Source organism: Manacus candei, unplaced genomic scaffold (assembly GCF_025592945.1).
Source record: "Manacus candei isolate 608988 ecotype Guabito, Panama unplaced genomic scaffold, ASM2559294v1 h1tg000094l, whole genome shotgun sequence".
NCBI lineage: Eukaryota > Metazoa > Chordata > Aves > Passeriformes > Pipridae > Manacus > Manacus candei.
The window spans coordinates 2,203,654-2,225,685 of record NW_026138142.1 but is presented as its reverse complement, the minus strand read 5'-3'; the positions used below and the strand labels follow the sequence as shown (position 1 = coordinate 2,225,685).

The following is a 22,032-nucleotide window of genomic DNA, read 5'->3' as shown; positions in this document are numbered from 1 at the left end:
ATTTTTTATTATTACAGTGGTGCATAGTGGGAAGACAAGAGGCAAAGCGTATAAACTAAAACAAGGGGTCCAAATGGATTGAGACAGTCAAGTATTACCTGCCAATACAGTTGCTCAAAGAAGCTGTGTTGACTCTGTCAATGGAGATTTGGCTGGATACAGCCCTGACCTCATGACTGACCTATTTTGAGGGATAGGTTAAATGAGAGGTCTCCTGAGTTCCCTTTCAACCTGATTTTTTCTATGATTAAAAAGTTACATGTGTTAATATACAAAATTTATTCATACATGTCTCAAAGATCATTAAGAAAATGTTAATTTAGTTTGATTCAAGCATCTGCCTCAAAATATGGGAATGCTTTTGAGGAAAGAATAGAATAGTTCTAGAGAAGCTTTGAACTGCTGTTAACTAAAACTTTCCTTAATCATATCTACAAAGATTTGTCTTGTCTTCTGGAAATTCAGATGTAGAAAGATGAAACACAGTCCAAGTGTTCCATAGTACCTTGGGGGCTGCAGCTGGTGCAGATTTCCAAGGTCCATGTCGATATTCTTGATTCCTGAAATAAGTACTGGATATACAAACATCTGGATCAGTCTAGAGTCCCTAACTTTGCTCCTCCAAGCACTGGATATTATCTCTGAATATCATGCAAAAGTATGCAGAAATTGCCTTCACTGAAGACAATAATAACAAAAATTCAGCTGTTCCTTTAAGGTAAGGATTTTCACATGCAGTATTCAAATAACTTTTATTCCAGTAACTTAGGAGATAATTTCTGTACATGTTACAAAAAGCTTTTTAAATCAAAGGGGCAGTTTCAACAGTCAAGAATTGCAATCTTCCAAGCCAAAGAAACCAAAAAAAATATGAGGTAATCCTGGCCACTCTGATCATACTAATTACCTTGGTCAGGCTGAACACAATAATAGTCAACATTTTTCACCTCCTTTTGTAAAAGATCATGAATCCAGAAAAGCAAATAATTGAGAAAAACTTTATTCATTAATGGGGATTTAATTGGGGTGACTGTAACAGCAACAAAAGGAGAGAAAACATCTTTGACAATAATCTTATTTCCCAGTCTATTCACAATGAGTATTTCTAAAGAGGAAAACACATTTGGAAGAAAGCAGCCTCACTTTGGAAATCTGCTACATATTTTTGTATTTGAGAAATAATTCATATAAAATACATTTTACAGCTGAAAGAACAAATTATAAACAATTTTTATTTGTTTTTGGATTTTAATTTATATTATTACTCTTCAATGATAGTGATTTCATTATTGTTTTCTGGTGTTCAGGCAGTCAAAGGATAAGAAAATTTTAATTTTCAAGAGATATTAAATAGCACACTATTTAGTAGGTATTTCAACTCTTGAGAAAAGGCCAAAATGGTACTTTGTTTCTTCTGCTACATAAATGGCAAAAAGGGTTTTGCATTAACATTTTTTTCTTCTTTAGGTCAAATTGCTCCATCTAGACCTGGTCACATAAAAAACCAAATGCATCTCACCTGTACTTTGTATGCTATCCTCCCTGAGACTATGAGTAACAGAAATTATTTTGGGAATATTTTTAAAGATGCTTGAATGAATCAAGAACATTTTTTTTCTGGATTACTCCCTTTTTGATAATCATTAGATTTTATTCAGCATTAGGCTGAGTAGTTCAGAATTCCCCACAAATGAGAAGTGTAGTTTAGCCTTTCACTCCATCACTTGAAGCTGCTCTCAGTGGAAATTTTGCTGCTGACGTGTGAGGCAGCAAGCTCAGGACTTGATTTCCTTTCCTTAACGTTTGTTCACCTGTGGAGCAACTTATAAAACCACCAGGAGAGATTCCCCTGCCTTCTCTCCAGCTCTCACCAAGGACCTGCAGGCTGTACGTGCCCTCACGCTTCCTTCTACCTCCCCATCCTTGGCTTTAGCCAACAACCTCTAGTCTTCCTAAATTTTCCTCTGCCTTCTAGTAGTCTTGAGGGAGAATGGTGTGACAATCAAAGTTTCTTTTCTGGGATTTGCAAAACGATTTCATGGAAGGGAGGGAGAGAAACTCACAAAGAAATCTGCAATGAACGCAGAATTTCAATGGTGAACTTTTGAGATCAGGTAAACTTTTATGGAAGTGGAGGGATGAGCATGTTTGGATGATTTGGCACAAAGCAGAGCAAAGTAATTATTGTATTCCCTCCGTGCATTGCACAGAAATTGCATCTTTTCATGCATCATCCACAGCTCTCATTACTGATACCACAACATTTAAATTACTCTGAAACAAAAGAAACACCACTTTGTCCAGATGAAGACTTGAAAATTTATGAGTGGATGCTACAATTTTATTTTTGCCCTGATACTATGCACAGATTCCAGGTTGTTAACCTGAATGTTGAAAAGTGTAAAATAATGAGTATTCTTCCCTGAATGTCATATTTCTCTTCCAGAAATGACGCTAATTTGTGCTGGGAGCAAGGGTTATTTTTCATATTCATAATTTTGTGTGCTGCTCTAATGGGAGAGGCAGGCAGACCGCAAAAATGAAGCGATTTCACTACAGTTAGTTTGTCACTGGCCTCCAGCTGTTGTTCTCACAGTAGTGGTTTCCTGCAGCTCAGCAGTGTGAGGTCAGCTGAAATCATGTTGTATCTGGGGAGAAATGGAAAGGCTTTCCATGGCAGGGGGAGGTACAGCCAGCACACAGGGGGTAAAATTGCTTCCACTATAACAAAGCCTCTTGACTCACACTGTGCTGTCCTGGAATGTTGTGTGTAGTGTCTGGAAAGGAAAGGTGGAAGAGCAGGTTATCTGGCAGGAGGACAGCTTGAAATTTTCAAGATTAAGCTCTGAGTGCTAGTTATGGAGTTAACTTTGAAGGACACTTGAAGTGGTGGTGGCAGCTTCTGGATGGAAAGAGCTGGCTGTGTGTATCTCTAATGTGACCTTCTCCATGCAGACTCAGCAGTGATCCATCCAAGGGAGAGTCCTTGAGTGGGTGGGATCACTGCACATTCTGCAGGTGGGGCTGCACTGGCTCAGTAGCTCCGTGACTCTTTACTGAGTCAACAATGTCCTCCCAGAGGTCACAATCAAAGAAAATATTTTAGAGAAATCTCCTTGCAGAGTATGGACTCAGGTAGCGTTTACTGAATGGATTCTATTCAAAACCTGACCAGAATTTCTCATTAAAAATGCAAAGTATTTTTCTAGTATAATGTCACTTTTTTTTTTATTCTGACAAGTTGGCATAAAATATAAACTTTGTCAGATCAAGCATTTCTGTCCACCATGTCAGTCAGTACTGACTCAAGGGGTCACAGATTAAATCTTCTGACACTGGGACACTGCTTGTTCCTGTGCTGACTCCACCAGGATGGGCTTTCCACCTGAGTATTTACATCTGCACTAATTAATGTAATACTTGGTCCTCCTGTTGCCAACAGCTTCCACATATTTGATGTTCTGGCAGGTTGATGAGGGTTACTATCTCATTTCCAAATATCTGATGAAACCAATATATTTTTTTTGTGTGTGTGTGGGGGTTGTTTGTTTGGTTTTTTTTCCCCTGAACAACAACTCAAGAACATTTAGGATAATAGGTATTTCAAATGAAGTGCTCTAAATACACTCTTAAGTTTCTAGAAATCTGCTTACATTCTATCACTACATATAATTAAAAAAAAATGAACAGACTTCTCCCTGAAAAAGATATTGATCATATCTTTTTTTAAATTATTTTTAGGAGCTGATGGCTCAGAAAGTTGATGTTATTAGCCATGCATGGACAACCAACTATTTAATTTCCATAACTTACCTGTTTTGGAGTTATTTACTTTATACTTATCTCTGTTATTTGGACAGAATTAGTGACAGGAAGAGAGGAATGAAAAATGGCTGAATTCTTGCTACCTGGTACCAACAACTTCCGCAAGTTCACTCAGGAATCCTTGGCTGCCATCAGAAAGAGAATTGCTGCCAAGAAGAATTGTCGAAGAAATACTATAGAGCAGAAACCTGAGGTGAAACCACGTCCCCAGCTTGACCTGAAAGCTTTCCAGAAGTTACCAGCTCTCTATGGAAATCCTCCTCCAGAGCTCATTGGGGAACCACTGGAAGATCTTGACCCCTACTACAAAGATCATAAGGTTAGAGCCAGCCAACATGCCTGGATTTTAATACTAATTAATTTAATTTGATTTAATTTAATTTAATTTATTTTATTGCAAAAGAAAAGTTTATGCAAATGATTTATCAAAAAGTTTTGCTTACACCCCTTTAGAAAAACTATCATTCCTTTCTAGCTTAAATAATGCATGCAGCTGGCACAGCTGAGTGACATGCTTCAATCTTTAAAGGGAAAGCTTAATTCTGAATTATAAGAATTCAATAATATGAAATTGATTAACATTTGAATCAGAATGGAAGCAGAAAGAATAAAATGGATAAAGAAAGGAAAGTGGCTTTTGAGTCAGATCCACAAGAAACTATAATAATTTTTTACATTTTCTTAAATTCCATAGTTTGAAACAATATGTTTCACTCTATCTCAATGGTTATGCTCAATTTACATGTATAATAAATGATAACTAAATATAAAAATTATTTTCAAACTATTGCTGATTAATCCTTAAAAACTACTTATTCAAACTCTATGTTCTAGTCATGACATATTGGAGAATATATTTTTTAACAATGAACAAAGAAATAGGAACTAATCCATTGGAAATTCTGCTTATTTCTTGAGAAATGGTTAAAACTTTGAACTGATTTCTACAGTCTAAACCAGAGGATCACTGTCAACAATGGTAAATAGGCTACAGTTCTTCCTTCCACCTTTGTATATCCTGACACAACGAGAGGTTCATTCTATTTCGAGACAATAATCATAAGCAAGATTAGTTCTGTGCACAGGTCTTTGCAAATCCCAAGGTATAAAAAAGAAGTTCATGCTAAGGAATATTTTGCAGCCTGAGAGTTAATGGATATTAACTCTTCCATCAATTTCTGATGAAAGGATAGCAAAGTAGTACAGAGTCTTTCCAATTAACCAAACAGACTAGAGTGGCATTCAAGCTCTTACTCATGACTGATACAACAGGATATAGCACAAAAATATGTTCTCTGTTCAACTTCCTGAAAAATTATTGTTTGTTTATTTTTTAAAAGGTTTTCATAGTGCTAAACAAAAAGAAAACAATCTTCAGATTTACTGCTACACGTGCCCTGTGGATCCTCAGTCCCTTCCATCCAATACGAAGAACAGCAATTAAAATTTTAGTACACTCATATCCTTTTATTGGCTTTCTTCACTCTTTTTTTTTTGATTATAAAACTCTAAGTAATCCTATGCCTTTGTATTTTAGAACATTGAATGAATCTGACCTTTTCTCCACTACAGATTGATTCTAATTATGAATTACCTCTGATATTATTAATGCTTTGGTGCTCTTGTGCTACTTAGAAACACATAGTTTTGTGAATATTGGGCTTATGATCCTGATTTTCTACAGATTTGTGTTTTGAGAATGAGCTCTGATATTGATTTCCTGGTGTCTCAGAAACAAGTATCTCATGCTGGATCCTTTCCCAGCGAGAAGATTAATAAGATCTCTATCCTCCTTCTTATCTACTGGTTACCCAAATGTAGGAATTAAATTCAACTCATATGCAAAAGCTGATCAGCCATTGGCCAGTTTTAAGAGAAAAGGCTGAGACAGGCAGGCATAGGAAAACACAGGAAGAAAAATCATGCAAACTTACTTTCTTTGGGAAATAAGACTCAAAAAGTATACCTGTGGCATGTAAAAGTAAATATTTCCATGGATGCTGTTGCAGGGAATGCCTTTAGGATATAAAGGTAATAGAGATCTCACCTCAGACGTCAAATTTAAGGGATGGAAATCAGTAGTGCATTGCTCCAGTTTGGCACTGGGGAATGAGACCTGAACAAAAATGCTGTTTCCTGGAGCTGTGTGGATTTCAGATTTCCAGCAATCTCCTGGCTCTGTGCTGCTGAGGTAGCTGCAATGGGTCTGAAGTTGTTGTTGCAGCAGTGTACAGACATCCTTGGAAGAGTGATGCCTCTGAGGCTTTCCCTGCCCAGAAGTAGGATGATGTTGGCATTTCAACACCAGTGGGTCCAGATCCTTGGGACAGTTTAACCATGTCTAGTGCTAAAGTCAGGAATTATTTTTTTTTTGGGGGGGTGGATGGAGAGGATGGATAATGGAAAAGCCAGATGTCTTTCCCTTGCTCTTCTACCTCCCGGATTTCCAAAAGGACACAAGGCATGAGGTCCAGCTCCAGAGGCAGGTGCTTGAGCTTAGGAATCTACACATGAGGAAGCTGCCCAAGTTCCCATTCTCTGGGCCAGCAGGTCCCAGAGAGCAGCTGGGCAGCCCCAACAGTTGGCTAAACATGTTCATCCAGAGTCATCTGAGGCACCTGTGAATATCCTGGCAGACTTCATGCTGTCCCTTCAGAGGAAAACAGCTTTGCTGGTTTAGAGTTAGGTTTGGGCTCCACCTATGTGACCTTGGGCAAGTGGTTTGGGCTCCACCTATGTGACCTTGGGCAAGTTTTTAACTTCTATGCTATAAAATGAGATTAAAATTGCATCCTTCCTCCCGCTCTTGGAGTGGCTGAGGATCCTTTTACCAGGTTTGCAATGCTTAGGGCAGCATACAGAAGTCCATGAATAACAACAGTAGTAACTCAAAATTCCCAAATACCCCTCTATGCTGTTTTTACATTTGCTTTAAGGAAAAACCCAGGTACTACATCTAAGACTGATAGACTATCTAGTTACATTTCTGAACCAATGTCTTATTCTTTGCCTTCACTCCTGTGACTTACATTATTCACTTTGTTTATCATGTGCACCATTCTAACTAATTGTGTGTTCATGGCTCTGACTGAGTCCTCAAAGACTACATCTCCATCGAAATTACTCAAGTATGTTGAGTAAGTATCTGTGGGTATGTATATGTACATTTCTTAATTCTATAATTAGATTGAATTATTGAGACTTGTCTTGCCTCCTTCACTCAAGGTAGCTTGTGGGAGAATTAAAAGGAAAGTTGCTTGTGTTAGGATTTATATGTATGTATTTTTATTTTATGTGAGTATTATTGTCTTTAAACTCAATATCTACAATAATTTTGGCGTTATAGGAGAGAAAAAGTGCAAATTAAGTTCCACTGTTGAACTGGCTTCATGTCTGTTCTACTGCTCCAGTTTGTTATGCCACTTTCTGAAGTTACTCAGTAATTATTTTCTCTCTATCAAGATGCATTTCCCACTGTTACTGATGCTGATGAAGCACATGGAAAGCTGCTGATTTTCAAAATTCTTTCTAATAATGTTGAAATGTTGAGTTTTGCTCTAATAAAATGTTCTGTCAGAAGCTCTTGGCTTGCAGGACTCTGTTAGAAAGTAAAGTTCTTATCTTGAGTGTTGCCAACACTTGCAGTGTTAAAACACAAAAAATATGTGCCTCTGTAGTCCTTCCTAAAATGTATTATCCCTCGGTTTTAATTTTTGAAAAAAGAATATTTCAGATCTCACTTTTTCACTTCGTCAAAAAACTTCTAAAATATGAACACTGAAAATTCTAACACCTAACACAAAGAAAAAGATTCCCAAAGACTTAGTTTTAAAAAGAGGTCTAAAATTATTTTTTACTATCTCATGTTACATGACACTGAAACGACTGGGAATGGTAAATCATCATGCAAGCAGGAACAAGGCTTTGCATGGTATTGATATACATATCTCCAGAAGATACTGAGATACTTCTTTACCTATGAGAGAATTAAAGGTTACGTCAGAGTTGAATCTGCTGTTGGCATCAACTACCATTCAAAAACATTTCAAGAATAATTTCTGAATACTTTCCAAATGAAAAGGGAAGCACTACATCCATATAATTTCTTAGTGCATTTGCTGACTAGCAAATGAATGCCTTTTGAATCCTGCAGGGAGATCACTGCCTTCTTGAAATTGTAAGTGCACTCAGTTAAGTCCAGAAGAGCTTTTACTGATAATTTTCCATTAATAAGAATAATTGCCATCTTAAATTGAAAATCCTCTACTCCTGTATTCCTCTAAGTGTCTCTAATATTCTGCACAGAAGGGGATGCTGCGTGCCTGAAGTAAATAACACACCGCATATCACACATTCACTTGGCCACTTGAAACCAGAGGAAGATACAAATTTTTGATCTTTATTTTAGCTGGTAGCTGGGAATTTTGTGTTTCTGAAATTACGGAGACTCACACGAAAGAGTTTGGAAAAAAAATTGTTGAGTGCCAAAAAGCTTGCAGGTTAAATCATGTCCAGGTTGCAGTCAGCTACTGTCTCCAGCTCCATATGAACCAGATACTGATGGAATACACTGAAATCAACAGCAGTCTGAGTTACTTCTCTCCAGCATTGGCTCAGTTTGCTGGCCTAGGCGTTAAATATTCTGACTGTGTCTCTTCCGTGCTAAGTGCTAGTATTGCTCTTTTCCTTTTCTCCCTTCCCTAGATTTACTTTCACTGGCATTTACACTTTTGAATCATTGATAAAAATATTGGCAAGAGGATTCTGTCTAAATGAATTCACTTTCCTTCGAGATCCCTGGAACTGGTTGGACTTCAGCGTTATCGTTATGGCGTAAGTGGGAACACATAAAATATGGATTGTGTGCCTTGGCTCTCTGTGTTTGAAGTTCTCATTGCTGGGGTGCAAAAGGCTTTGTCTGTGGTACAAAAACCAACACGTGGCTCTGAATTGCACCTGAAACTGTCTGGAACATTGACTTTCCCCCTTGTTTGCCACTCACTATTTTACAATGAAATTTTAGTCTTTCAAGAAGGGAATAGAGCGGTGGAGAGCAAGATAAGCCAGCTGGTCAGTGGATATGAGAGGATGTGTTTAGACCACTGAAATGTGATAGCTGGGCATAAATACAGACGTACTGTTCCTACGAATGAAAGTATAACTTTGCAATTAGAATGATGGGTATAGACATCAGGACAGTGGGTTAAATTTGAGCTCTATCTCCAAAAATCATAGTTTGAGCTTCATTTCCTGGTGATTAGCAAGTCTTTATAATGGTAAAATGCAGCTACAGAAGGGAGATGAAACCAGTTCAGCCAGTGTTTAAGCCTGAAATTAATATTTTTGAGAGAAATCTTTGTTTATATATTAAATGAAGGATGATTTAAGATGCTGGCAAAAAAGCTGCTGTGAACAAGCCAAGAGCCACCTCGGATGAAAACTAAAAATCAAGAAATGGGTTTCTATTGTATAAATCTTCAGACAAATCCTGGATATGTAGGTTTATTTGAACTTAAAAGAAACTTGGAAGGATTGACATCCAAGAATGACCACTGTTGTTACAGTTGCCCTGTTTACCTTGTTCAACCACTTGACATATCACATCCGGACTTTACAGGTATGTGGGAGCATTTAGTACCTGGGGAAGTGTGTCAGTCCTTCGGACTTTCAGGGTTCTGAGAGCTTTAAAAACCATTTCAGTAGTCCCAGGTAAGAAATCTTACTTTCTGCTAGTTACAATTCATTCTTTGTTTCATTCAAAATGTTGGCTTTTCCCCCCCTTTTTTTTTTTTTCCTCTATATCTTTCATGGATTTCAGACATGAAAACTGAATTTGTGGATACAAAGTGTGTCTCAGTTCATCTGTCCCAGTCAGGACAAATCAAGTGTTAGAAATGATCTTGCATGTAGTTTATTTTCATTATGCTTTTAAAGATACCGTTAACACTTTACCATGTCAGTTTTACAGAATGTTGTCTCAGCTGGTCTGTGTGTTATGCCTCAACAGAAATAACTTTGGAGATTGAAGGGACTTTACTGTTAATCATCTCACATCATCAGTCTGTGGCAGGGGAGGTTTAGATTGGATATTAGGAAAAATTTATTATCTGAAAAGGTAGTCAGACATTGGAACGGGCTTCTCAGGAAAGTGGTGTAATCATCATCCCTGAAAGTGTTCAAAAAACATGTGGATGTGGCATTTGGGGACGGGGTTTAATGGTGAACGTGGCAGTGCTAAGTTAATGGTTGAACCCAATCTTAGAGGTCTTTTCCAACCTTAATGATTCTGTGATTCTATCCCAGGGAAAACAGCTTCCTTTTCAGACTTCCCTTAGTTATAAAGCCAGTGGATTCTTTCTCATAGTGAAATACAAATTAAGAGTGAGTTACCCCTGTCTTCTCTTTCTGTCATAATCATTATAGTTCACAGTATCTTCACAAACTACCGGTGTTGCGACTGAATTACGCATATCACTTTTTATGGATAAGGAAAACTAGACTATCTCTGTGTCCTCATCCTTGCATGAATATTTTGTAGGGATTAAGCGGTCTTCTGAAAATTTTTAGCGTCAATGAAATGAGGAAAAAATATTTTTCTCGTGTTAGTCACTCTCATCCAAACTATACTTCTATTGCAAATATGTTTACCACATATTATCCTGTAATTTTTGTACTTTGGTTTTTATACATTGTTTTAACTGTAATCAAGTATGATGTCTGAATCTGAGTTTTTCATCCTGTTTTTCCCTTTTATATTGCCTTCTAAGGACTCAAGATCATTGTAGGGGCACTTATCCAGTCTGTTAAGAAACTTGCTAATGTGATGATCCTGACTGTTTTCTGCCTGAGTGTCTTTGCCCTCATTGGCCTCCAGCTTTTCAAGGGAAATCTCAGACAAAAGTGTATCAAGAACACTACAGAGTGTGGTAACAAAACATGGGAAACCTATGAAATGTTTCTTAATGATTCAGGTAATTTTTCTCCTTGGTTCTTTTTTAGATGATGATATAGACAACTATGCATGCATGCATAACCACTGCTGAGAATTATGTTGGTGTTTTGGTTGATATTTTGATGGGTAACTATCTGGTAATCTGGCTTTTTATTGCCAGAGCAGCTTGCAGGCATCCAGGAATGCTCTCCTTCCCTTCATTATAGGAAAAAGCACTCCCAAATTTTCCAGTAACATCCAGCTCTGTTTCCCTGAATATATAACAATAACTGAAACACTCATTAGCTCATTCTCTGTTGTAATTCCCTAAAGTTCACCTTTTACTACATGCTGAAGAGTCCGTCTTCATTTTCCTGCCCAGTGAGATTAACTCTTCAGCCTGAAACAGAGGAATTTGTTAACAAGTCAAATTACTTTCTTCTTGACATCATATGTATCTTATTTTGTGTCTTATACAAGATATATACCATATACATCACCCATGGTTACACCTTGACTGAGGCTGGTGATGGAACTGCAGAGCAGAGATCTGAAAATACATCAAAGCATTCTCAAGAGGAACAACTGTAAGAGGCAATTCAGAAAGGAAGAGCCTTGTGCTAAAGGAGAAGCCTCAATATATGTGAAAAAAATAGACTCAAAATGATGAATGTCTGTGCCAGAAATATGAAGAAAGCTTCATCACTGAAGAAAATCTCCCCAAGCGAGTTCAGACATAGCAGCAGATACACGGGGAGACGAGAATTCTCCCAGGGGAACTGTTGAAATACATGAGAAGCCACCCAGGATTGCTGTTTGTTGTGTGGGAGTTTTGTTCAGACAGGGTTTCTTCAATAACTTCATAGTCCAGAGGAAGAAAGTGTTTGTAGACAAGACTTTTGAGGAAAAACTTTTTTCTTGTACCTACCAAAAAACCATACATAAGAAGAAAGTTATTTACATGTACAGAATTTTGTAAAAATCGTAATTGAAAGCAAACTTGAAAAGAAACCAGGCAGTGACTAGAACACCACACAAGAGACCATGGATGTGACAGTTTGGCTAATAATGCTGATTTTCCGTGCTGAAGAAACAGAGAGCAAAAGTATCTACATTTTATTATTTATTTAATGCAGATGATTGCAGCTGTATAGAGGCAATGGCCTGGAGAAAGTTGAGCTCGAGAAATTAAAAATCCACGTTGCTTCACAAGTTTTGTCTTGCTCAAATTCTATGCCAAAAGGAATATGAAACAAAAGGAATAGGAGGGCTCAGACAGGTTTAATGCAAGGTAGATGATTTAGGATGTACAGCACTATAAACCCAGTTTTCTATAAAATTTTATATATATATATTTATGGGCTGCTTTAGTCCTAATTTTGAGGGAAGTTCCCATCTCCACATGGAGAATTACATGCTGTTATGATTCCCTGAAGTTCAATCACTGACTTCTTAAAAAGCCTTTCTATCAGTTGCCAGGAGCATAGCTGAGCAAAATTTGGGTGGAAAGTATCCTAGACAGTGACTCATTCCTTTGTAGAGTATTTACATAGTAGAGTTCAGCTGATACTAATGGTTCCTGTTGGCTCTGAATCACATTGACTTACCTGATGAGCACAGCTGAGGTTTGAGAAGCACCAGGAATACATGAGAGCTCCTTTATATCTGGGATAAGAAACCCACATCTTAATGGAGATAATTAGCTATTAGCACTAAAGCTTTTACTTTGAGTCTGCGGATAGCTCAGGCACCAGAGTAACTAATGTTAAGAGAAATAGGGTAAGAGTTCAAATGGCACAGCTCCAGCATCCTAATGGGGAAATCTTAATTTCTCAGTGAAGCAGGGTTAGGAGATGCTATTTGGCTCAGCAGTGGTGGATATCCACACAGCCAAATACTTTTTGTTTCTCCTCAAAACAGGGCTTTGTTTTTTATTGCTCATTGGGAACAGAAGTGGTCTGTGCTACTCCAAGTGATGTTTGTACTGGAGAAGACTAAATACTGTGGGCCAGAACTGTGCCAGAGTTTGTGTTAATGGTTACCAAACCATGGATTGGTTTAACATTTAAATTAGGTGTTAGGAAGAGTGATGAGGCACTGGAACACGTTGCCCAGAGAACTGTGGAGGTCCCATCCCTGGAAATGTTTAAGGCCAAGTTGGATGGGGCTTGGAGCAACCTGGTCTGGTAGAAGGTCTCCCTGACCATGGTAGGGAGGTTGGAACAAGATAAGCTTTATGGTCCCTTCCAACCCAAACCACTCTAAGATTCTATGACTGTGTTTGAACCTATACCTCCAATTCTCCACTTCCTTTAAGGAGATGTAGCCAAAGTGATAACGTGTTTTCAAATTCTCTATTTAAGGACTGCATTCAGTCTGAAATTTGTACATAACCATATGAATGTTTATAAATGAGGCCAGGACATCCTGCAATCTGGTGCAGTTAATGTGAGCATGGGAAACCTCTATGTGTGTGCACACACATTTACAGGTCACTGGTTACTCATCACCACGTATTCAATGATGGAGGATTCAGCCTAGAAAGTGCTTTGCATTTAAATTTTTTTCTTTTTTTTCTTCTAGATGATTTTGCTAAGAAAAATGGCACATTAGATATTTTGCTGTGTGGTTCTGGTGCTGGGTAAGTGCACTTAAGAATATTTATTCTTTGGAAGTTTTCTCTGCCTCAGTACTTCTATGTTTACTCAGTCATGTGTGACCAAAGGAGAAATTCCAAGCTTTCCCTGAATGCAGAAACAGGAACACAGAAAACAAAGTATAGTAAACAGTCAGATAACGTAATACTTGTAGGAAAGGAAGTATGAACCTGCAGTTGGCTTATTCAGGTCTAAATTCTGTTTAGACTTTCCAGGAGTGTTGTCTTTCCCTTCCCAATGGATGTATGAGAGAACTGAAAATGTGAAAGATCTGGGGTATGGCACAGGACAGGCACTCTCTTCTCTGTGAAGGCTCATGAGTGTTAAACTGGAAAAACAAAACATGAATTTTGGAGGGCAGTTTTGGGCAAGGAGGGAGATGTGACTACTTTGCAGTGAAGGGTAGGGGATGAGGAGTGGTTATGAGGGATCTGTCCTGGAATGGTGATCTAACTCCAGTCTGTCTTCTTTGTTTGTTGCTGTGTTGTGGATGCTGCTTTTTCCATCCCACCTTCCAGCCAATACTACCTGGAGAAGAAAATTAGTTTGCAATCTAATGAAAATGCAGAACTGAATCATAATCAGAATTCATAAATAAACTGAAGTTTTCCTTGAAATCTGCACGGCTAAAAGAACTCCATTTTTTATTATTACTTCTAGGGCCTGTCCTCCAGGCTACAAATGCTGTAAAATTGGTCCAAATCCTGATTATGGTTTCACCAGCTTTGATACATTTGGTTGGGCTTTTCTTTCCTTATTCCGCCTGATGACCCAGGACTACTGGGAGCGTCTGTACCAACAGGTACCAGCTTTGTGCATAGTTCAGGACTGATCTTCAATAGTTGAAGCAGAAGATGTGTAGAGAGGACAAGAAGCCTCAAATAAAAGCAGTATCTGCAAGTCATCGAGCCCACATCTTCTGTTCTGCCTTCCCACAAGCTGTGACTCCCAGAAAAGGGATGCTGAAGTGTTTCTCAGCTCTATCACCCTGCTGGCTTAGGGACTTAAAAAAAATACTAAAAGGGTCTTGTTCTGTCCTTCAAAAATATAAAAATGCCTCGTTGATTGTCGTCATGGGGTGTAGGTGAGGGTATAGGAAAAGGGAGAAAGAGGGGGAAGGAGGGCCGGGGAAGGAGGGTCAAGGAAGGTCTAATTCCAGTTAAGCTGCCTAAAGCACATGTCTAGGAAGCTCAGTGCTTCTAAAGAATTTCAGAGACACACTGAAAGCCTATTTGGTACTTTTTATGGTAATGTTTATCCCTGGGGTGTGTTGCTTACAGACCCTCAGAGCTTCTGGGAAGGTGTATATAGTCTTCTTCATGATGGTCATCTTTCTGGGCTCATTTTATCTAGTCAACTTGATTCTGGCTGTAGTAACAATGGCATATGAAGACCAGAACAAGGCCACCATTGCTGAAACAGAGGCAAAGGAAAGGAAATTTCGGGAAGCCATGGAATTATTACAGAAGGAGCAAGAGGTATATAAATTATTCTCTCGCGAGCATTAGTCTCTGTGTTCTGTTGTCGGTCACATAGGAACGTGGACTCACAGAGTGGTTTGGGTTGGAAGGGACCTTAAAGATCATCTTGTTTCAAACCCCTGCCTTGGAGAGGGAACTTTCCACTAGACCAGGATGCTCAGAGCCCCCTCCAGACATAAGAAAAAGTGCTCTCTGTGTACAGCTCTATATAGTAATCCTTCATGAAAACAGGAGCAAGTGATAACTTTTGAAAGTAGTGAATCCTAGAGTTACCGAACAATTCCTTATTCAGCTGTGTATTTTTCCTGTGAAACAATGCCTTTTGTTGTAGACAAAGAGCATTAAAGCCTGATGCTACTTTTAGAAAAACGGTGTTTTAAAATCTGGAAAATGTAAAATTCCATCAACCAGCAGCTTCCAAAAGAAAATGCAGTTGGTTTTAATTTTTTTTTTTCTTCTATTTCACCATTGTGGGTGACTGAGCAAAGAATTATACAGTAATTCTGCCAATCAACTGCATTAACATCTAAGCCAAAACCTATTGTAATTGAATGAAAAGTCTCTTGGTAACTTAAACTGCTTAGAAGCTTCTGGAACAAGATAGTCCCATGTTTTGAAAATATTGTCCTAAATTCAGGATGGGAAGAAAAGTCAGCCACGGGGTGAATACAGTCTGAAGGATCCCCAGTGAAAAGATGGAATTTTAATACTGTTTGAGCATTTCTTTTGTGGAAAGGGTATATTCCACAACATTGTTTTCAAACTGAGTATTTTTATTGTAAGCAAATCTGCCATATGGTGGAGTAGGAGCTATAATGTGATTACTTTGCCTCTGGCAGGCCCAGTACATGCAATCATGTAACATACTGCAAACAGCAAATTGTTCAGTGCTCCATATGTTGGGGGAATTATCTGCTCTTTCTTTTAGTCTTATCATATATTGGAAGATTTTTAATGAGCTTTGTGAAACACAAATTGTTAACAGGAAATAATAATAATGAGCACAGAAGTGTTTTCTTTCTGCTTTTATTCAAAGAACCCAGCAAAAATATCATCCATGTTTTTGTTTTAATTTCAGTCATTGGGTATTAAAGGAATTGATATCCTGTCACTTAGCTCCTTGGAAGACCCTTCTCTGTCTGCCAAAGAAATCAAAGAAAGAAACAACAGGAAAAAGAGAAATAAGTCCTTGGGGATAGAAGATAATGAAGAAGAAGAAGAATTCCCCAAGTCACAGTCCACAGACAATCAACGAAAGTTGGTAATCTATTGTCTGAATCTGAGATTCTTACAGTTTTTCCAATTTTAATACTAAAATTAATTGCTTGAAAGCATAAACCAAATATCATTACAAGCACAGATCACTCTTAGGTCTCTAAAATAAAAAATTTTTTGGGATAAAGCAGAATTAGATGCAAAAATTAATTTGGAAAGGAAATGTTATAAGTGAAGGATGCAAGAAGAACTGTAATAGTTAAAACACATTTTCTATAACACTGAGAAACAAAAAAAAGTGAATGATTACTAGAAGTTAGCTTTTATACCCTCATTGTCTATTAAAATGTCTTGCTTAAAATATAAATATAAAGATTACCACAAAAATAGCTGCTATAGCTGATAGGATTTTATTATCTGCCTTTTAAAATTAAATATAATCCTTTCCAGAAAATGTAAATCAAATAAGAGTTTTAGAGTTGCAGTGATTGATAGTTAATGTTATGAAACTCTAAACATTTACTGCTTCCCCAAATTTTCTGTGTGATGTTATGGTGTTCTCTCTATATTGCTTTTCCTGGGCTTTTAGTCTCTCCTTGGCCTGGTGTATGGTCCCAATGCAAACCAGGGGAGACGCAGACTTAGCCACGGGAGCGTGTTCAACTTCCAAATACCCACTGCAGAAGCTGATTCCAGGGCGGATTTCGGTGCTGAGGAAACCCACAGTGCTGGGGGACACAAAATCCGGTGCCATTCCCTGTCGGGCACACAGATTGGAAGACGCTCCAGCTGGCAAAGCCAAATGAGCCACAGCTCTCACCCCCCTACCCCGAACTGTGTGCAGAGCAAGTGGGTGAGCACGGATGACTACCATGGTGTGGTTTTGGGGCTGGGAGGAGGAAGCAGCAGGGTTCACAGTCAAGATCCAGTGTCTTCTGAAGGATTAGTGCTTCCACCAGTAATGGAAGACTCGGGAAAGGGAGATCTGGTAAGGAAAAACGTATTATTTTAAATATATCCTCCATGTTACTGTTTATTGATCAGTGGCAGGGGTTTCTTGTCTTAGGAGTTTCATTGCAATGTCAAACAGTGATGTGAACTGAAGTATGTTGATGTGAGGAGTTTATAGGTTGTCAGTAGAAACTGGTTTTTAATAGTCTGATGAGTTCCTGAAAACCAGACTTTGACATTCCTGTTATAAAGTTTATGTTTCTGCTATTCATTAATTGTATTAACACATTTTTAAAGGTTCCTAGTGCTGAAATTACAAGTCACCAAAGAGTCTTTCTGACCCAAACTCTGTCCAGGGGTGTCACTTTGAGCAATACCTTTGATTTTTCTTTTTTCTCCGTAGCACATTTAGCATCACACAGCAGCTTTTTCTGCAAGTTCCCCAAGTGGGCAGAGTTGCTTTTCTAACATTTGTCCCTCACCTCTCTCCTATTCCATTAGTCTCTTGAATATTTCCTAGGCCTATTTCCCCTCATACACTTATTCCCAAGGTCTGTGCTTGCCCTGTTGCCATTACACGCTTGCAGGATCCATTTACTACACCTCTATGACTGAAGAGTAGGACCTTCATTCTCAACATTTATTACATCTTGTAAAAAGGTACATTTGTTTGGCTGTGTGTCATTGTTCCTATTAACTCTCATAGTTACCCATCATCACCTCCTACTTCATTTCATTCCTGTGGTATCTCCCTAATCATGTTTACTTCTTTGAGCAGCCAGCTGTGCATGATGAGAGCAGCATGATGCATTTACCTCCTCATCTGTCAGTGGAGTACTTTAATGAGGCTCTTCAGAGACAGAGGGCAGCAAGTGTAGTCAGCATAATTACCAGTGTCTTGGAGGGTAAGTGGTTCCTCAAAACGTTTATTTCAATCCTGAAGTAATGCCGCCATGAAAGAAAAAAATATATTCCTTAAAGGTTAACAGAGAACTGTAGGCGTGTGGTGAGGAATTTCATTGTTAATCTGGCTCCTTTTCAGAAAAAAGTGTGCATTATCACACAGCCTTTATGTACTGGAACATATCCTTTGCCCATAGTAAAAGTTCATTTTGTAGGACAGACTGTGAAGGGGGTTGGAGTGAGAGCAGGTGTAAGAATTTTGTTTAGCATCTGACCTGCAGGACTGGGACACTAGTTTTTCCTCCGGTGATTTCTGCTGTGTCACTAGCAAACACACAGACATACAGAATCCAGAAATTAATAAGATTATGCAATTAAAATTAGTTGTGGCAATTCCCAAATTTCTAATGTCTCACCTCACAATTTTTTTTATTCCTTTAACTTACCTTTCCATGTGATTTTTTTTTTTTTTGTGGAGGGGGTTAATCAATGACAGTAATTTTGATGACCGATGGTTTTGTTGCAGATCTTCCCGAAAAATTTCAGTTCAAGTTGATCAGGATGGTGTTTTGTTTTGTTCTGTTTTGTCCCTGTTGAGGAGCTCTACCACCAGCTCTTGGACCACAAGTATGGGATTTAGCAGGGGGGTACCCTGTGGCAGGGAGGTCTCTTTTCTTAATTTTTTTAAAAACATTTTCTCAGGAGAATCACAGCTGCAACACATCCAGTTGAGTTTTGCTTTGCAGTGTAATTCACCAGAGATCTGGGTTTTGTTGCACAGTTTCAGCTGTGAACTGGGATGCAACAGGACTTACAGCTCTAAGTGGCTACATATTAACCTGAGAACAGGCATCAGAAAGGATCTTTGCTGGGACCTAAACACCAGTTCTGCTGCATCCACAACGTATTCATAAAGAAAAAGTCAAGTGATGCAGGAAAATGGAAGATGAGCTAGACCTGGAGTGAAGGCTGAGCAAAGGTGATCAAACTGGAATAAGCAGGGTAGGGTAGAATCTGGGACTTGAGCCTAGAGAAGGAATGAAAACTAAACAGAGGGAAGAAAAAAGGACAGGTCAAACTAAGAAAAGGATATCAGTCAAATCCTGTTCATTTGATAGCTGAAAAGTTTTCAGGTCCTTGAAAACTGGATTACTAATTCCTACTGGGCTTGCATTAAATCAGCTCCAGTTTTTCAATGAATTTGCAAAAGACTTAAGGGTCAAAAGTGTTTTGAAGGACTTCGTTAATACTGATGATGAAGAAGGAAAGGCTATTAGACTTATATTTGATCAAAAAGATGCAAGTGACAAGGACAGAACAGCTTCTGTTCCAAGTTTTATTTATGGAAAACGGAGAGGTGTGGAAAATCGTAAGTGTGACCTTTCCTACAGAAGTGGCCTAAAGCCAAATTTCAGGCACCATAGCTTGGATTTGCCTCACCTACAGTCAGGATTCTTTTGTCTGCCATAGACTCTCAAAACTCCCTCGAGAGTCAAAGGAGACAAAGTGTTGTTGGGTGTGACACAGCTGATGTCCCAGACATCTCCGTGAGGACAAGGTGGGAAGTGCTGTAGCCACGCTACTGACCTACAAGAGAGTGAGAAGCCTCTGCATCACAAAAGTCTGCATTTAGTCAGGTGATTGTAGTACCAGTCTGAGTCTAAGACAAATAAAACCCCTTCCAAAGGCTTTTGAAGGAAGTGCTCATGAATGCATTTGGAATCCGATTTTCTCTGAATATTTATCTTCACATTTATCAGCTGATGTAGTGATTAAATGAATGCCAGAAAGTGCAGGGAAGCTCTGGGCTCTGTGAGAGTTGAGAGGTTTACTTCTTCTTCTCTGGTCTTTTGAATGCTTTGTTATTTCACCATCTTGCTCAGTGGTAACTATTTAATGATGGTGGGGTTTTCTTTTGCATTTAGAACATGAAGAAGCTCAGCAGAGATGCCCACCACGCCTAAAGAAACTTGCTTTAAAGTATCTGATTTGGGACTGTTGTCCACTTTGGTTGAGAATCAAGAAAAGAGTGGCTGCTTTCATAAAGGATCCTTTTTTTGATCTCGCTATCACTGTTTGCATTGTGATGAACACTTTGTTCATGGCACTGGAGCACAATGATATGTCACATACTTTTAAATTCATGCTTAAAGTAGGCAACTTGGTAAGTAATTTCTCAGCTACGCAACATTTTATAGGATTAATTAATTGATTGATGGTTGTTTTCCCTTGAGACTTAAAGAGCAACAGTAAAAATTAGCAAACTTTGCATTTATAAGCTTTGTTTCTAATATAGACAATTCCCTGATTTTATTTTTTTTATTTATGCAGTTTGACATGATCCCAAGAAGGCAGAAAACAACCCTCTCGTTTTACTTAAAAGCGCATTAGGACTTCATAAAAATGGGTTTTATTAACCCATCCATGAATATTATTTGAGGGAAAAATAAACTAAAGATAAGATAAAGTCGTGGCTACTTTTAGGCTGATGCTGCTGTTTCTTTGTCACAGGTTTTTACAGGAATCTTCACGGCAGAAATGATCTTAAAAATCATCGCTCTAGATCCCTATTATTATTTTCAGCAGCCCTGGAATATTTTTGACAGTGTAATTGTCACATTGAGTTTAATTGAACTGAGTTTGCCCAGAAGCAAAAACCAGAGGGAAAAGCGAAGAGGAGGAACCCTGTCAGTTTTACGATCCTTCAGACTGGTAATGCTTCACACTTGCTCACTTGTATGACACTTAATTTTGTGTATTTAATAGAGAACACTTTCTGTTGTCTGCAGTTAGGAGACAAGAATTTTACTTTTTTACAATTAATTTTTTTTTCTCTCTTGCCATGAAGAATAAGAAACCCATTCTTAAACTCCTTGTGATGTTAGAGTCAGAGTTTAAGGATATATGTGCTTCTTTTGAATATACTAAGAAATACTCAAATGAAAAGGTATTCCAGAGAGGATGTGTTATAAAACTGTTGTAAAAATATTAAAACAAGCGTAAGAAATTAGGAAAAGAGTGTCAAGAGAACAAATAGAAAAAAACCAATATACAAAGATAGATGTGAAAGGATATTAAGGTATCCATATCATGTACCATGGATGGATTTAAATTGCTTTACCAAAAGACAGACTCATAGTGCTACAGCAGCCAGACCCCCAACTTTTAGTCCTTTCTGTTACATGTAAGTTAGGCACCATATTCTACATCAAGAGCATTGTATGGACACCTACCTGTGTGGGCCAAACACTTATTAGGGACTCAAGTGTGCCTGGTCCTTTATGGGGTGATTAATTTATGTTTGCATTGTTGCGCAGTAGAAAAAAAAAGATCTATAAATGCTTTTTAGAAATATTAATGTCACATTTGCCACAAATATTGCACTGCTAGAATATTTCAGAATACCTGTAATTTGGTCGTTGCAGGATTTGCATGGTGTAATGATGGGTTATCTCTACCAATGTCTAACACTATGTTTTATGTTGCTACACAGCTAAGGGTCTTCAAACTGGCAAAGTCCTGGCCAACTTTAAACACTCTAATCAAAATAATTTGTAACTCCCTGGGAGCGCTGAGTAATCTGACCCTCGTCCTGGGAATCATCATTTTCATTTTTGCCATAGTAGGGGTGCAACTTTTTGGGAAAAGTTATAGGCTCAACTGCACTAGAATAAGTGAAGATTGCAAGCCACGTTGGCACATGATGGACGTTTTCCACTCATTCCTCGTCGTTTTCCGAATTTTGTGTGGAGAATGGATTGAGACCATGTGGGGCTGCATGGTGGTTGCTGAACCACCACTGTGTCTTTTTGTCTTTCTGCTGGTCATGGTGATAGGAAATTTAGTGGTAAGTTTTCCAGTATTTTCTTCTCTTCATCCTGCTTATGGTAGAATCTACGTAGCTGCTGTTTTGTCAACAAAAGGTAGCTTCCCTAAACACAGGTGTAAAAGTTACCTGTGTGTTGTAGTCTGCAAAAGCCTCCTTTGCCTTTCACCTTTGAGCCATTGTCTATATTTTCCCATTTTGTGTGCTTTGCACACAGCATCACTTGACCTTTTCATGTGGCAA

General features: G+C 38.3%; 1 protein-coding gene across 1 annotated transcript in view; it reads left to right on the top strand.

Moving 5' to 3' along the window:
• The first annotated feature begins 3,889 nt into the window (after nucleotides 1-3,889).
• The window catches only part of LOC127461026 (sodium channel protein type 5 subunit alpha-like), a 33,421-nt gene continuing 15,278 nt past the window's right edge, over nucleotides 3,890-22,032 (top strand). The window contains exons 1-15 of the mRNA XM_051768248.1: nucleotides 3,890-4,144; nucleotides 5,166-5,284; nucleotides 6,855-6,962; nucleotides 8,530-8,658; nucleotides 9,443-9,534; nucleotides 10,593-10,796; nucleotides 13,340-13,397; nucleotides 14,074-14,215; nucleotides 14,694-14,891; nucleotides 15,973-16,155; nucleotides 16,699-17,097; nucleotides 17,839-17,965; nucleotides 19,889-20,127; nucleotides 20,475-20,675; nucleotides 21,457-21,810. Coding sequence (XP_051624208.1) covers nucleotides 3,890-4,144; nucleotides 5,166-5,284; nucleotides 6,855-6,962; nucleotides 8,530-8,658; nucleotides 9,443-9,534; nucleotides 10,593-10,796; nucleotides 13,340-13,397; nucleotides 14,074-14,215; nucleotides 14,694-14,891; nucleotides 15,973-16,155; nucleotides 16,699-17,097; nucleotides 17,839-17,965; nucleotides 19,889-20,127; nucleotides 20,475-20,675; nucleotides 21,457-21,810 — 2,808 coding nt within the window. The remainder of the gene's footprint in view (nucleotides 4,145-5,165; nucleotides 5,285-6,854; nucleotides 6,963-8,529; nucleotides 8,659-9,442; nucleotides 9,535-10,592; nucleotides 10,797-13,339; nucleotides 13,398-14,073; nucleotides 14,216-14,693; nucleotides 14,892-15,972; nucleotides 16,156-16,698; nucleotides 17,098-17,838; nucleotides 17,966-19,888; nucleotides 20,128-20,474; nucleotides 20,676-21,456; nucleotides 21,811-22,032) is intronic.